This window comes from Dama dama, chromosome 14 (assembly GCF_033118175.1).
Source record: "Dama dama isolate Ldn47 chromosome 14, ASM3311817v1, whole genome shotgun sequence".
NCBI lineage: Eukaryota > Metazoa > Chordata > Mammalia > Artiodactyla > Cervidae > Dama > Dama dama.
In genome coordinates, this window is record NC_083694.1 from 21,358,781 (window position 1) to 21,373,475 (window position 14,695).

A 14,695-nucleotide genomic window follows, 5' to 3' on the forward strand; every position below is an offset into this window, starting at 1 on the left:
AGATTAGGGACCGTACCGAAAGTTACACAATAAGTGATAGAGCGAGAATTTTAATCTAGGGTTTATTCTAGACACAGGGATCCCCAAACTCCAGAACCTTATAATTTGAGGTGGAACTGATGTAATAAAGTGCACAATAAATGTAATGTGTTTGAATCATCCTGAAACCATCCCCTCCACCCCCTAGTTCAAGGAAAAATTGTCTTCCATGAGACCAGTCCCGGGTGCCAAAAAGGTTGGGGACTGCTGTTCCAGAGTCTTGATCTTAAGCACTATAGTACACATCACATTACAGAAAATATGAGACAGTGATCTAAATTTAAAAAATTTTAATCCTGCTAACATGCCGCAAAAACTGCTTTTTTAAAAGAGATCCATGATTGTTACTTGAATATGTCTCACAGAATGAGAAAAAAATAATTTCTTTTAATATTTTAGTTTTCTGCATTAAAAGACATTTACAAAGCAAAACTGGATGATACTACTCAGTACATGACTACACAACAGCGGAATGTAAGAAGCACTTGTTAATAGATTTTAAGTCTTTAATGGACAAAGACTGTTCTAAACTTACCTAATGTGTCAATACAGACAAAAAAAAGTTTTCAATAAATAATTGCTGATGGGAATAAATGAGAATGAAAACAGTATACTGAAAAACCTTCAGTAAAGGTTTAAGATGGGAATTTGAGGAAGTAAAAACGACCCTGAGAGTAGGATATTAAAATATGACTGAAAATGGACAAAGTGGATGAGAACACAGCTGGCTGGAACATATGAGATGTACACAAACTGTTTTTGCAGCAGCCACTAGATGGAAACATTTCCCCATGGGAAAAGGGGGGAACTTTAATAAAAAGCTAACCAATTTTAAAATAGTAAGAAAAAAAAGAAAAAAAAATAGTAAGAACAACAAAAAAAATTAGCAAGAATAGAACCCTTCAAATTGGCCTTAGCACCTCAGTGATCAGTGGGAAAAAAGGTTTAAAAAATACTTTTTAAATACTGTGACTCAAAGTGCTGCAACTGCAGAAGTGAAAGGTGGCCAGCACCTCCACCACACAGGCGAGGTTTGACAAGACTAGACAATTATGAATTACTTTTAAGCATTTTTTTATGAGAACCATTTTTTAGGTCTTTATTGAATTTGTTACAATTTGCTTCTGTTTTTTATGCTCTGGTTTTTGACCCTGAAGCAGATGAGATCTTAGTTCCCTGGCCAGGGATCAAACCCACACACCCTGCACTAGAAGGTCAAGTCTTTAAACCACTGACTGTCATAGAAGTCCTATGAATTATTATTTATATTCAATGTAGTACTCATCTGATTTTGCTGCCATTTAATTACTCCAGTTTTAAAAATCCTCAACTATAAAGGTTCTGAAAACTCTTCTAAGGCATAGGTCAGAAAACTTTTTCAATAAAGGGCATGGGCCAGACAGTAAATATTTTAGGCTTTGCAAATCTGCTGCAACTATTCAACTCTGGAATTATAGCACAAAAACAGCCATAGACAAAATATGTAAACTAGTAAGTGTGGTTGTGTTCCAGTGACATTTCACTCACAAAATACAGGTGTAGGTCAGCTTGGCAAGCCCTGTCCTCAAGTGTCACAAGTATTCCATAAAAACTTTGATTTACCAGTTCCTGACTCCCATTTCAAAAAATACTGGGTTGGCCAAAAGATTTGTTCAAATTTTTCCATAAGATGTTATTTAATGTTCAAAACATTTCACTCAGATTTCAGACCAGAGATATCTGCTCAAAATCAAAACTTTATTTTTTGGACCTGCAGCTTTAAAACTTTTAAAAGGTAATATGTAAAATGTGAAAAGTGACCTTAACTATTAAAGTAACTCAGCAGTCAGAGCTATGAAATCTTGGGTGTATTCGTGAATTTCACCTCACACGCTACCTGCTCGACCCACTGCTTTAACACAGACGCCTAATGGGCGGGAGGAAGAGCAAAGAGGAGCACAGGGTGAACGTGAAGGTGTTTACTCTTTGCCCGCATTATGCTAATATTCTGCCTCCATGCGTAAAGGTTCTTCTACAGAATCACCAATCTGGCCGTGAAGCACAAGGGTGGGAGAAACAGAGAAAGAAACTCTCATGGAAACCTGTAACTGTAAAACCTCAGCCAACCACTTTCATTACTTTAGTGGTAACATGACATGGTTAAAAAACTACTTCTGTGGGAAGTGGAATGATTAAGAGGCTTAGACAAATCAATGTAAAACCAGCACAGGCTTGCTTAATAAATAGTAACAAACTAGTAAAACCATGAGCCCCCCTCTAGTGCCTAGAAGCCTCTAACTGGAAATAACTTGGAATCTAGGCTTTGCAAACTTCACAAAGTTACTTTTATATTCACAGTCACTGCAGGAAGCAGTTTCTCATTGGTTACTAAAACCAACAAATAAAAAAAAGGAGTATTTTTTGAATATTATTGGACAAGGTTGTTGTGAGGATTAAAGGCAAAAATAGCATCAACACCAGAGTGTGCTGTGCCAGACGGAGTCTATACAACATTTCCATTCCCAGTAACTGAGTTGCTAGGAAAAAGAGCAATTTACTACTTTCAGCATCTAGCAAAAAAAAAAAATATATATATATATAAGAAACATTTTGAAACAGATACGGTACACTGTAGGCATTCAATAAATGCAGACTAAACTACAGTGAAGTAAGATGCGGTACCACACTTACCATTATCGAAAAATATGTAGTCAAAGTACCTCCCCAATTTCCAAAGAGACTTAGGTGTTTTTTTGCCCCATAGGCTGACTTTTCATAAAGAGCTGTTCAACGGATGTAGTCCACTAACCCAACAAGATGGGAGACACAGTTGGCTGTGACGCTAAGTACTGAGTTGGCCAAAAAGTTCATTCGGAGGGTATGGCCCACTTCGAAAGAACTTTTTGGCTAACCCAATATACTTGCTGCTGTTGTTACTACCCAATACACAAGCAGCTGACTAAAAATCAGCCCAGGATATCAATGTATTCTACTAAGAATGAAGGAGTTTAAAGATCAAAGCCCTTCCCCTCAACTTACATCTAGAAAGGGGACCGTGCTTGGTAAATGAGATATACAAAGAGCACAAAATGCTCCTAACCTCACCACAGGACAGGAAATAGCAAGAATTTTTTTTTTTTTAATACCAAGGATTTATATCCCCAACCATACACCTAGCAGCCTTTACTCCTTGAAGCAAAGCTGTTTCAGAGCATCACAGCTCTGCAGAGCTTCAACAGGCTAATTAAAGGGAAAAGCTTTCTCACACTTCACAGTGAGAGAGACAGGAAAATATCAGTAATAACTGCTGGGCAAAGCCCCAAGATCTCCCAAAAGCATTTTCTCTCCTCACCAGAAGGCAACAGTCCACAGATGAAAGACTCCTAGGGTACAGGGTCTCCAGTCAGAGGCAGAAAAACTTGTTAACGATGTGAGGAATTTACAACCTCAAATCACTCAATCATTCTCCAACCCAAGCCCAGGACGCTGATGAGACAACAGATCCCCAGGAACACTTTAGAACAAATCTCCTCCATTCACGAAAGTCAGGCCCAGTGGCTCATCACATCTCTCCATGTTCAGGCCACAGCCCAGATCTACAGTTTTTGGTAGCTTATTCAGTTACAGCATTATTAATTTGATCATGTTTTAGATCTCATTACTTTCTGAGTATAGAACTATATATCCTGATTGTTAAACATGATTTTTCTCTATCACAGATGCCATTCCTTTGTCTCTTATATTGAGAAAGCAATCCTGTTCCAAAATCAGTGCTACCACCCACTTGGCTAGACGTCTTGCCTAAAGATATTGAAATAAAATGAAATGTATTGCTGTTTAGTCACTCAGTGGTGTCCAACTCTTTTCCAAGTGCAGATTTAGCCTGCGAGGTCCCTGTCCATGGGATTCTCCAGGCAAGAACACTGGAGTGGGTTGCCATTTCCTTCTCCAGAGGATCTTCCTGACCTTGGGATCGAACTCATGTCTCCTGCGTTGGCAGGTGGATTCTTAACTACTAAGCCACCATGGAAGCCCAATGAAATGTATACTTCAGTCAAAATGTGGTATCACTTGAGGGCTCCCCTACAAAAAATCTGAAATAGTCACCGACAATTCCTTATTCCCTGCATGCACCCTGAACTTTTGCTTGTGCTATCTTCTATATCCAGTCCCAGGACAGCAGCATCAATATCACTTGAACAACTTTTTACAAATGCATAACCTCTGCACACTGGACTTACTGGAGCTGACACTCAACAGGCAGAGCCCAGCAACCTGTGTTTGAGTGAGCTTCCAGTCATTCTGACGTACAATAAAGCTTGGGAACCACAGACCTAGACTTAGGAGTACCTCCTCTGAAAGTCATTCACCTCAAAGGGCTGCTTCTACTTCAGGACTGGTTTCAATATTCTTTCTGACTGTTTTTTCCTTCCCTGCCACTTATAGCCAGACTCTTCTGAGAGCAATTTACACATACCACCCAGGATCACAGTCTGTGTACAGTTCTTCCTCAGCCCTGCTCCCCCTCTAGATGGTCAGGTGTGTCTCATCAATATTTCCAGAGCCTGGCACAGGCATGCATCAGTAAATGTTGACTATTACACCAAAACACTGAATCAGACAGTCTATACACAATACATCTTATGAGAAAATGGGACTGGCCAGATTGCTGGACCTCATAAGGGTACCGACGTGTCTAAACTCCTTCCAGGATACTGACCTTAGGGGCTTTCTCAGCTTTCAGTTTACGAACCACTTCTCCTTGCGCAGCAACTTCATCATACAGAGATTTACTTTCCAGAATATTTGATGATGATTTAGAAGAAACATTCTGTCCTACTGCAGCGGGAGGATTTCCAGGCTTATATTCCTGGCCAGTTTTCTCCTTATATTCAGCCTTCAAAGCCAAAAGCTGTTTTACAGCTGCATCTATATCTTCCTTTGTGGCTTTCTTGGCTTTTAATTCACGAACCACATCCCCTTGGGCAGCGACTCTGTTGTAAAGGACCAAGGAATCCTCAGACGTAGCACAAGTACTCAGAGAAGGAGCCGATCTTGTCTTAAGAGGTGTAGATGCCTACAGACACAGAAAACCAAAAATAAAAATATTAATTTGTGTTAAATATTTTTACACAAAATTTTATCAAACTATTTTATAATATCTTAAGATAAACACAAAATTTTTAAATGCTAATCTCTTTAAAAAGTTTAGGGAATTCCCTGGGGGTCCAGTGGTTAGGACTCTTGTGCTTCCACTGCAGGGGACTTGAACTCAATCCCTGATCAGGGAACTTAGATCCTACAAGCCACGTGATGCAGTCAAACATTTTTTTTCTTAAAAGTTCAAATGAACTATCTCATTCCTTAAAAAAAAAAAGTATCCTAATAAAACAATAACAATAATAAACAAAGGCAGAGGTACACAGACATTCATGAGGCGCTTTTCTCAGAGTAAAAACCTGAACCTGAATCGTTACCATTAGAAGACTATTTAAAGAAATGGGAAAGTGAAAGCGAAAGTCACCCAGTCATGTCTGAGTATTTGCAACCCCATGGACTACACAACCCATGGAATTCTCCAGGCCAGAATACTGGACTGGGTAGCCATTCCCTTCTCCAAGTGATCCTCCCAACCCAGGGATTGAACCCAAGTCTCCTGTATTGCAGGCGGATTCTTTACCAGCTGAGCCACAAGGGAAGCCCAAGAATACTGGAGTGGGTAGCCCATCCCTTCTCCAGATCTGCTCAACCCAGGAATCAAACTGGGGTCTCCTGCATTGCAGGCAGATTCTTTACCAACTGAGGTATCAGGGAAGCCCAAGAAATTATAACACACCTACCAAATCTGAGAATAAACCACTGCTAGTAGCAACATACTAGCAGTATAACCCTGAATTAGTTATTAACACTTAAGGCTTTTACTTTTTTAAAAGGTTAACATTTACAATTTGCATACTTTCCTATATTTATATTATATATATATATAAACACTTTATTTAAAAGCAAAGGAAAAGAAAAATAAAGTCTAAATCCCAGGACAGAAAGATCACTGATCAGAGACATATCCAAAGAAGTCAATTACTTGCCTCATTCTTTGTTGTTTCTACTTTGGTCTTTTCCTTTGACCCAGATGTTGGCATTTCCTTCGTATGTCCATCAGGAATGTATATCAGAACGCATGGGGCTTCTATGCAACTATATGGACTAAAAAGAAAATGAAGGGACAAAAAACTTTATCTTAACAGCAACTGCATTCCTGGATTAATTCAATGGGACTGTTAATGCTTTTCAAAGTGTAAGTAAATAGTCTATTCTCTTATTCACATCAGAGTTTCTTCAGAGTAGTTTAAAAACAAATATATAAATAAAAATTGACAGTGCTAATCATAAAATTTCAATTTATGAACTTTCATGGATATAAACCTGCTAAATAAGTCCAGGACAAAGGTATATCTACTTTGGCCACCAGAAATGGCATTAGTGGATATTTATGTCTCACTCTTGATTTAAAGGAAATGCATCCACATACCACAACTAATCTGCTTATAAACAGAAGAATTTCTATAAAACATTTATTTTATTAGAATTTTTCAATTCTAAAGGGTACAGTAATTAGCAGAATCCACCACTCCTAGGACTATTCATATGCAAAAAAAAAAATTTCAAATTTTGTAGTAAAGGCCACAGAGTAAAAATGAGAGAATTTGGTAACAATAGAATCCTATATATCTCTTCAGTATATTTTAATATGGCCTTACTGAGACATAATTCACGTACCAAAAAATCCACCCTTTGAAAATATACAATTCAATGGCTACATATGTGCAACCATCACTGCTATCTAATTTTAAAACATTTACATCACCCTAAAAAGAAACTTTGTACTCTTTATCATTTTCCAGTTTCCCACTCCTTTGGGCCCTGTTGCACTATTTATATTCTACAATATACCTAATCAAAATATACAATAAAGAAAAGATAGTTAAGTTATAATTTAATCCAAAGATAACACTAAAATTTTTTTTTACTTGGACCACACAAAAATGTATTATAAGATGGTTTAGTTTTAGAAGTAAAAGTTGTTAATATTACACCATTTCAATGTCAACACTTGTTACAATAAAGTCTGAAAAAATAAATACAGAGTAACAAATGAAACAGGAACAGAGAATAATGTCCGTTACATTATTTTAATGGCATTTAAACTTCTGAAATATTATTTACTCTAAGAACTTAAAGCATTTTCATTTAAATGTCTGGTTACATTGATTTACCTAACGGGTTCATAAGGTTGATCACATATGAAGAAGCCTCTTCTCTGGAGTTGTATAATGTCTCCTTTTTTCAAATCCTTAAGGCAGGGATCCCCCAGCATTAGTTCTTCATGCTGTAAAGATGAAAATAGGCCAAAATACACTGTCTTAAAATTATGAGAGCACTGGGCTTTTTCCTGGTGGTACAGTGGGTAAGAACCTGCCTGCCAATGCTGGAGACACAAGAGCAATTCTTGGTCCAGAAGATTACACATGCCCTGGAGCAACTAAGCCCATGTACCCAACTGCTGAGTCTAGAGCCTGGGAGCCGCAGCTGCTGAGGCCACGTGGCACAACTACTGAAGCCTGTGTGCCCAGGGCCCGTGCCCCACAACAAGAGAAGCCGCCACAGCGAGAAGCCCACGCTCCGCGACTAGAGAGCAGCCCCGGCTCACACTCACTGCAACTAGAGAAAAGCCCTCACAGCAATGAAGACCAAGGACAGCCAAAAATAAATAATTTTTTTTTTTTTTTAATTCTAAAGAAAAGTTAACATAGAGGGAGATGAAATAGGGTTTCTTTTAGGCTACCTTACTGTTTTTGTTGACATACTGCTTAAAGTCCTCATCTTTTCCCAGCACGGGCTTTGTGATCAAGTGCTCATAAGTAACACAGATTGCTGGGACAGGAAGAGCATGTTCGGTCTCTGCAAGCCAAGTAATCTTAGTGGTTTTCTTGTAATCTTTGTTCTCTAAATTCAATTTTGCATCAAGAGATACAATTTTGCCTTCTGCATTTCTAAAAATAAGATTGAAAAGCAGTTTCAGAAAACAAATCTTCACTGTCATAAGTGCATTATTTTGTTCTATGCCTGTAATAAATAAGGAATTTTCTTTGGAAAAATTTCAATCAAACACTTTTTGAGTTTCTGGTAGGTACCAGACATGAACCAGTTAAGAGATGAATAAAGTATAACCCCTGCTATCAAGACAGTAGTAAATGCCAGACCCACATACATTCAATAAAGAACATGAACATGTTTATGAATCTTAAAGTCACCTGAAGTAAAGCATTAAAAAAGTCAAAATACTGTTTTCAAAACATTTAGCAATTACTCGAAATATATGTAATGATGGGACAACTGAGATTTAAGAGTCTACTAAATTAATATTAACATACTATGTCCCACTATAGTAACTGGCAAGCTAATTAAATTTAAAGTAGATTTTAGGATAAAGAATGCTATATATACAAATTCTGTCCCAAGGATCTCTCCTATCATGTAATTGTATACTGAGAATTAGATAATAAAAGGGGGGCCCTAAATAGTAGAACTATTTTTTATATCTACATGTAGTCATTTTCAGGCTTCCCTGGTGGCTCAGATGATAAAGAATCTGCCTGCAATTCAGGAGACCTGGGTTTGATCCCTGGGTTGGTAAGATCCCCTGGAGGAGGGCATGGCAACCCACTCCAGTATTCTTGCCTGGAGAATCCCCATGGACAGAGAAGCCTGGCAGGCTACAGTCTACAGGGTTGCAAAGAACTGGACAAGACTGAGTGACTAAGCACAGTAGTCATTTCCAACATCACAAGCAAAAGGTACCCTGATACTCTATAAATATACTGAAACATATACGGGGAAAACAACTTAATGTGTCCAGAATTTGCAGCATCTATGCATGGGGAGATTTGATAGCCAGCTTCATGAATGGGCCTGAATTAAGTAATTGTCAATAAATCGATAAACATCACACACTTCTCTCCCATATTTATTTGAAAACAAACAAAAAGTTCTTACTTGTGTATTTTAGTAATGTTGATGTTGCCCCAGTTTATAAATGTAACCATCTCACCCTCTGACAATGTCTCTGCATCAGCACCTTCGATGAAAACCTTAGAGCTGTACCACACAGGCTTCAAGCCAACATCAGGATTCTGATTAATAAAAAGAGAGTGTGTCGGTTGAAACATTCAACTATTGAACTCAGTATGCAAATTTATATTCATTCATTTTATTTCTTCACACAAACAGAGGTCCTCTGTATCAATCTGATTCCCAGTTAAATGACCCTGGGGCAGATGCCTGCGCAATAATGTAATTGAGTCAGATGAGGTGGTCTGCCCCAAGATTACGTCCAGCCTAAAACACTCATTCTTTGTTTTTAGGGCTGAAGCAGTACTTCCCTGTGTCCCTCCAACCAGAATCTGCTTGGCTAGACTCAAAAATCTCACTGCTTTTGCAGCAAAGGGGAAAATAAAGTAATTTCTCATCAGTGGCTGTAGAATATTACAGGAACAGATGTCATCCTAGCAGGAAACCACAGATGTTTCACATTTTAGGAGACGAATTTTAAGGACAGCAGTATACACGTTAAGAAAGATAAACTTTCTGCCATTTCAGTATATATTATATGAAGAAAAGAGACATGGGGAATAAAAAGAATGCTACATTGGTTAAATTTCAGATTCTTGTTTGAGCAAAATCAAAAGAAAAAAGTATAAGAAGATCCTTCAAATAAATCTTAAATAACCAGTGTTTAATAACTGTTCATTGAATGAACCAATGCCCTTGAGGAATATCTGTATGCTGTAACAACTTATGCTATTCTGGGCTCAGAACAGAATACTGATAGGCTAAATATAGAACATTTTGTGAGGAAAATGATAATGAAAATTCCACAGGTCAAACTGGGTGGTACACTCATCAATGCTTTCTAATCAATTACTTAACTATTACCTATTCTTTATTACTACTTCTTCTGTAACTATTAACTAAGCTATCTGACTATAACTATCAATTTAACAAACAAGCACCCTTAAAAGCTTTATTATCACCATTTTGATTTTAAAACATTAAGTTAGCTCCACATTTAAGCTAACTGTAGTGGGCGATATGACCTATCAGGAACCACCATTCACCTGGTTGAACCAATCAGATAAAAAAGGCAAAGGTAAAGCCAAATCAATCAATCACACACAGAGAGACATGCATTCCCCAAGTCTTATTAGGCATATCATTAAACAAAGTCTTCAAAATTAAAAGCTAATGTTATACAGAGAAAGGCAATCGTAAAGCTACAACTTAGAACATTTATAGCTCTTCATGAAGCATATTCCCTGGAGAAGGAAATGGCAACACACTCCAATATTCTTGACTGGGAAATCCCATGGACAGAGGAGTCTGGCGGGCCACAGTCCAGGAGGTCTCAAAGAATTGGATGCAACTGAGTGACTAAACAGCAACAATGAAGCATATTATCTTGTATGTGAGTTAGTCTATGAGCATAACATAGTTATGAGCAGATTAGTGTATGACTGAGTTAGTCTACGGACATAAGCTTCATTATATAACAAGGATATTTATAGACAACTCACAAAACTGGAACGAAAGTATCTATTTTTGCTTCAAGATTATCAACCGAGCAGTCATGACCACGTGAGACAACAACCATGGCTCAACTAGGAGAGACTGTCTGCTACTTGTATGTAAGGTTTACAGTCACAATGTAGACAAACAGGTACCATTTTCACTTCACTGATATTTTCAAAATCAGAGCCAATGGTTGTGTGATAGACTCTGGACACAGCTGTGATTCAATACTACTAGGTCAAATGTTTTGGCTTAAAGGCAAAGGTAATAGTGAGCAACCCAGTTAATAAAAACTGTATCTCAGCTTTCACACAGAGATAAGAGCAAGGATTATGTAACATCTCCAGGAAGAAATAAATTCTTGTTATACGCTAATGTGCTATTTCGACAAAATAAAAAATAGGCACCGACTGAGTGTAACGGTTCTGCGTGATGTGCTGTGGACAGGATTAACTCTACTACTAGAATAAACTTCCTCAGTGAGAAATCCACAAAATCAATTACTTTTCAATTAGTGTCAAATTCTCAAACAGCCCATACAGTCCAACATCAAGAAAACAAAAACGCCAATTTAAAAATGGACAGAAGCAGCAAACAGATGTTGTGCCAAATAGAAAATGCAAATGGCCAACAGGTATATGAAAAGATGCTCAATATCACTAATCATCAGGGAAATACAAATCAAAACCACAATGAGATATCACCTTACACCTTTGAGAATGGCCATGATCAAAAAAAGAACACAGATAGCAAATGTTGGCGAATATGTGGAAAAAAGAGAACCTCTGCACACTGTTGACGGGAATGTGAATTGGTACGGCCCCTGTGGAAAACAGTATGGAGGGTTCTCAAAAAATTAAACAGAACTACCATATGACCCAGCAATACTCCTGGGTATATCCAAAAAAACCCAAAACACTAACTTGAAAAGATACACGCACCCCAATGTGCATAGCAGCATTACTTACAATTGCAGAGATATGGAAGCAACTTAAATGCCATCAACAGATAAATGGATAAGAAATGTGGTGTGTACATGTACACACACACACACACACACAGACACACAGACACACACACACACAGGAATACTATTCAGTCATAAAAAAGAAAAGATTTTGTCATCTGCAGCAACATGGATGGACATGAGGGGCACCATGCTAAGCAAAATAAGTCAGATAAACATGTCCGGGACAGGACAACACAGGGGTGAGGGAGTGAAAGGTACAAACTAATAGGTGTTAGAGAAGCTCAGGGAGGTACAACATGGGGAATACAGCCAATATTCTCTAGTAACTGTAAACAAAAAAAGTTAGTCACTCAGTCGTGTCTGACTCTTTGCGACCCTATGGATTATAGCCCATCAGGCTCCTCTGTCCATGGGGATTCTCCAGACAAGAATACTGGAGTGGGTAACCATTCCCTTCTCCAGGGGATCTTTGCAACCCAAAGATCAAACTCAGGTCTCCTGCACTGTAGGCAGATTTTTTTTTACCATCTGAGACACCAGGGAAGCCCATAAATAGAAAGCAACCTTTAACAACTGAATAAAAAATTTTAAAAAACTTAAAAATTAGTGTGAAATCCTGACAAATGATGCTGGATAGAAATTATCCCCAAGTCACACTATTGCCACCTCAGCACATTTTCCCTGTGATTATCCTGCTCCTTTTTTAACAGACAGGACATCACTGGTGAAACTGTAGGGAGACCTTTGGGTGTTTGGCGACTTCCTTCATCTCCTCCTGGGCCTCGGGGACGTTCACTGGGACCACCTCTTTCTTCAGTAATGCAACGTATCGTGGAGCCACTGGGTCAATAACCTGCAACAAAGGCATCCTTGTGTTAAAACAGTCACACATTTTTTTAAAACTTAATCAATAAAATAAGAAATAGCACAGGACTACTAACTGGTATTCTTTGTTACTGCATTTACTAATTTTTGGTTTACCTGCTAACTGCTATCTAATGTTTAAGCTGTCAAGTAGGGGAAAAAAAAATAATCATAAGCAAAGACTACCTGAAGGATTTAGAGTTCCTCTCCAAGAAAAACTACCGACAAGTGAAAAGAAACCAAAAGTTAAAGCATAATATGAGAAGAAAAATTTTGAATATAACTTTTTAACTCTGGTATTAGAAAGCAAAATTATCCTGTGGGATGATATAGCAATCCTACAGGTAAATGTGATACTCCATTTTGTATTGTTAGAGAAGACTGTTGTGAAGGAATAGAGATATTTTCTATAAGCAGTGTTAGGCGACACACCACCATCAAAAGCAAATTGCATTAGGTCACTATAATAAGGCAATTATACAGATTAAAAGTAAACGCGATATTTCTCCTGGTCTGCATGCTATATACATATATATACACACACACACATATATATATGTATATACACACACACACATATATAGGGACCGCGGTGTTCCCAGTACCTAGCAAGGGCCTGGAACATACACGAAATGGATACGTATTTACAGGTGAAATGAATGAATGGTGGTAACCACTACATTCTAACTTCCTCTACCACCAAAACAGTAGCAGCATCCCCTTCTGGATCTGATGCATTTTTCTCACTTCCCTATTCAATTTAAAATTATCCATGATGACCAATCACAACAGCAGTACTTAGATAAAGCATCTGCAAGAAAAATGTAGACAGAAGCACACGACAAGTCAAATAGCTAAGTAAAGTAATAAAAGTCACTTTTTTCCCATTAAAAGGAGGCAGGAAATAGTGGTATGGCTAATTAAACCTGGTTCTGCTTGAGTTTATATTGGGTTTTTTGTTGTTGCTATTGTTTGGCTGGTATTGTGCTGTTGTTGATTGCTTTGAGAGCATTTTTCTGCTTCTCTGTAAAACTCTGATGTACTTAGAGAAAAAACCATGTGCAGAGGGTCAGAAAGAAAAGTTTGAAAAGCCATCTAACTTCATCTTGATTGCTACTCCTTACCTGCTTATATTAACATTTCATGCCAGTACATCAACATCAGCCTCCTTCTAAACTTACTGTTTCATTCTATCCTTCCCTGAGGTTTTAAAGTTATCCTTGTGGGTTAAGGGGTTCCTTCCTTCAGCATCTACTGGGTAAGAATGATCACAGATTTAATTTGTGACTACTCAGTTTAGTACTTAAGCCAGTAAGATACAATTTCTCCTTTTAAAGCTGTTAAATCTAGCTGACCCAACCTGAGAAACTCACTTCAGTTCAGTGCAGTTCAGTTCCTTCAACTGACAAAGAGCAGAAGACTGTTTCTCACACTTGACTAACAACGATCACTTAGGTAGGGCACTGGCTGGCATGCATGCATGCATGTATGCATGCATGTATGTATGTATGTATGTGTGTATTTATTTACTAGCTGTGCTGGTCTTGGTTGCCGCACAGACTTTTTCTCTACTTGCAGCAAGCGGGGGCTACTCTAGCTGTGGTGCATGGGCTTCTCACTGTAGCAGCTTCTCTTCTTGCTGGGCACGGGCTCTAGGGCATGCAGGCTTCAGTGGTTGCGGATCTCAGCCTCTAGAGCAGGGCCTCAATAGTTGTGACACAGGGGCTTGGCTTCTCCACAAGTGTGGGATCTTCCCAGACCAGGGATCAAACCCGTGTCTCCTGCATCGGCAGGCAGATTCTTTACCACTGAGCAACCAAGGAAGCCTGCTGGCACAGATTTTTAGGCCACTTAACCCCGAAGGACTATGATTCTAATGATCTGAGGTCAAGTCTAGAAATCTGTTTTTAAACAAGCATTCCACAGGATGGTTAGGATCAGACAAGTTTGAGAAGTCTTGACTAGCAAATTTTAAAGTCTTAGGATTTCCCTGGCAGTACGGTGGTTATGCTGGACTCTATGCTCTCAATGCAGGACATACAGGTTCCATCCCTGGGTGGGAGACTAAGATCTTGTATGTCACACAGCAGGGCCAAAAATAAAAAACAAAAAAATGTTAAGTCTTTTTCAGTCTAAAATTGCACACAATTTTCAAAATCTCTGGATCAGTGGTTTCAAATTACTCCAAAGAGTCGAGTCTCTTCCTCTGAAGGTGAG

At 38.4% G+C, this 14,695-nt stretch overlaps 1 protein-coding gene across 1 annotated transcript in view; it reads right to left on the reverse strand.

Moving 5' to 3' along the window:
* The window catches only part of EPRS1 (glutamyl-prolyl-tRNA synthetase 1), a 60,196-nt gene that overhangs the window by 23,288 nt on the left and 22,213 nt on the right, over positions 1-14,695 (reverse strand). The window contains exons 13-18 of the mRNA XM_061160058.1: positions 12,357-12,467; positions 9,073-9,209; positions 7,862-8,069; positions 7,293-7,405; positions 6,105-6,222; positions 4,739-5,095 (exon numbers count right to left, since the gene is read on the reverse strand). Coding sequence (XP_061016041.1) covers positions 4,739-5,095; positions 6,105-6,222; positions 7,293-7,405; positions 7,862-8,069; positions 9,073-9,209; positions 12,357-12,467 — 1,044 coding nt within the window. The remainder of the gene's footprint in view (positions 1-4,738; positions 5,096-6,104; positions 6,223-7,292; positions 7,406-7,861; positions 8,070-9,072; positions 9,210-12,356; positions 12,468-14,695) is intronic.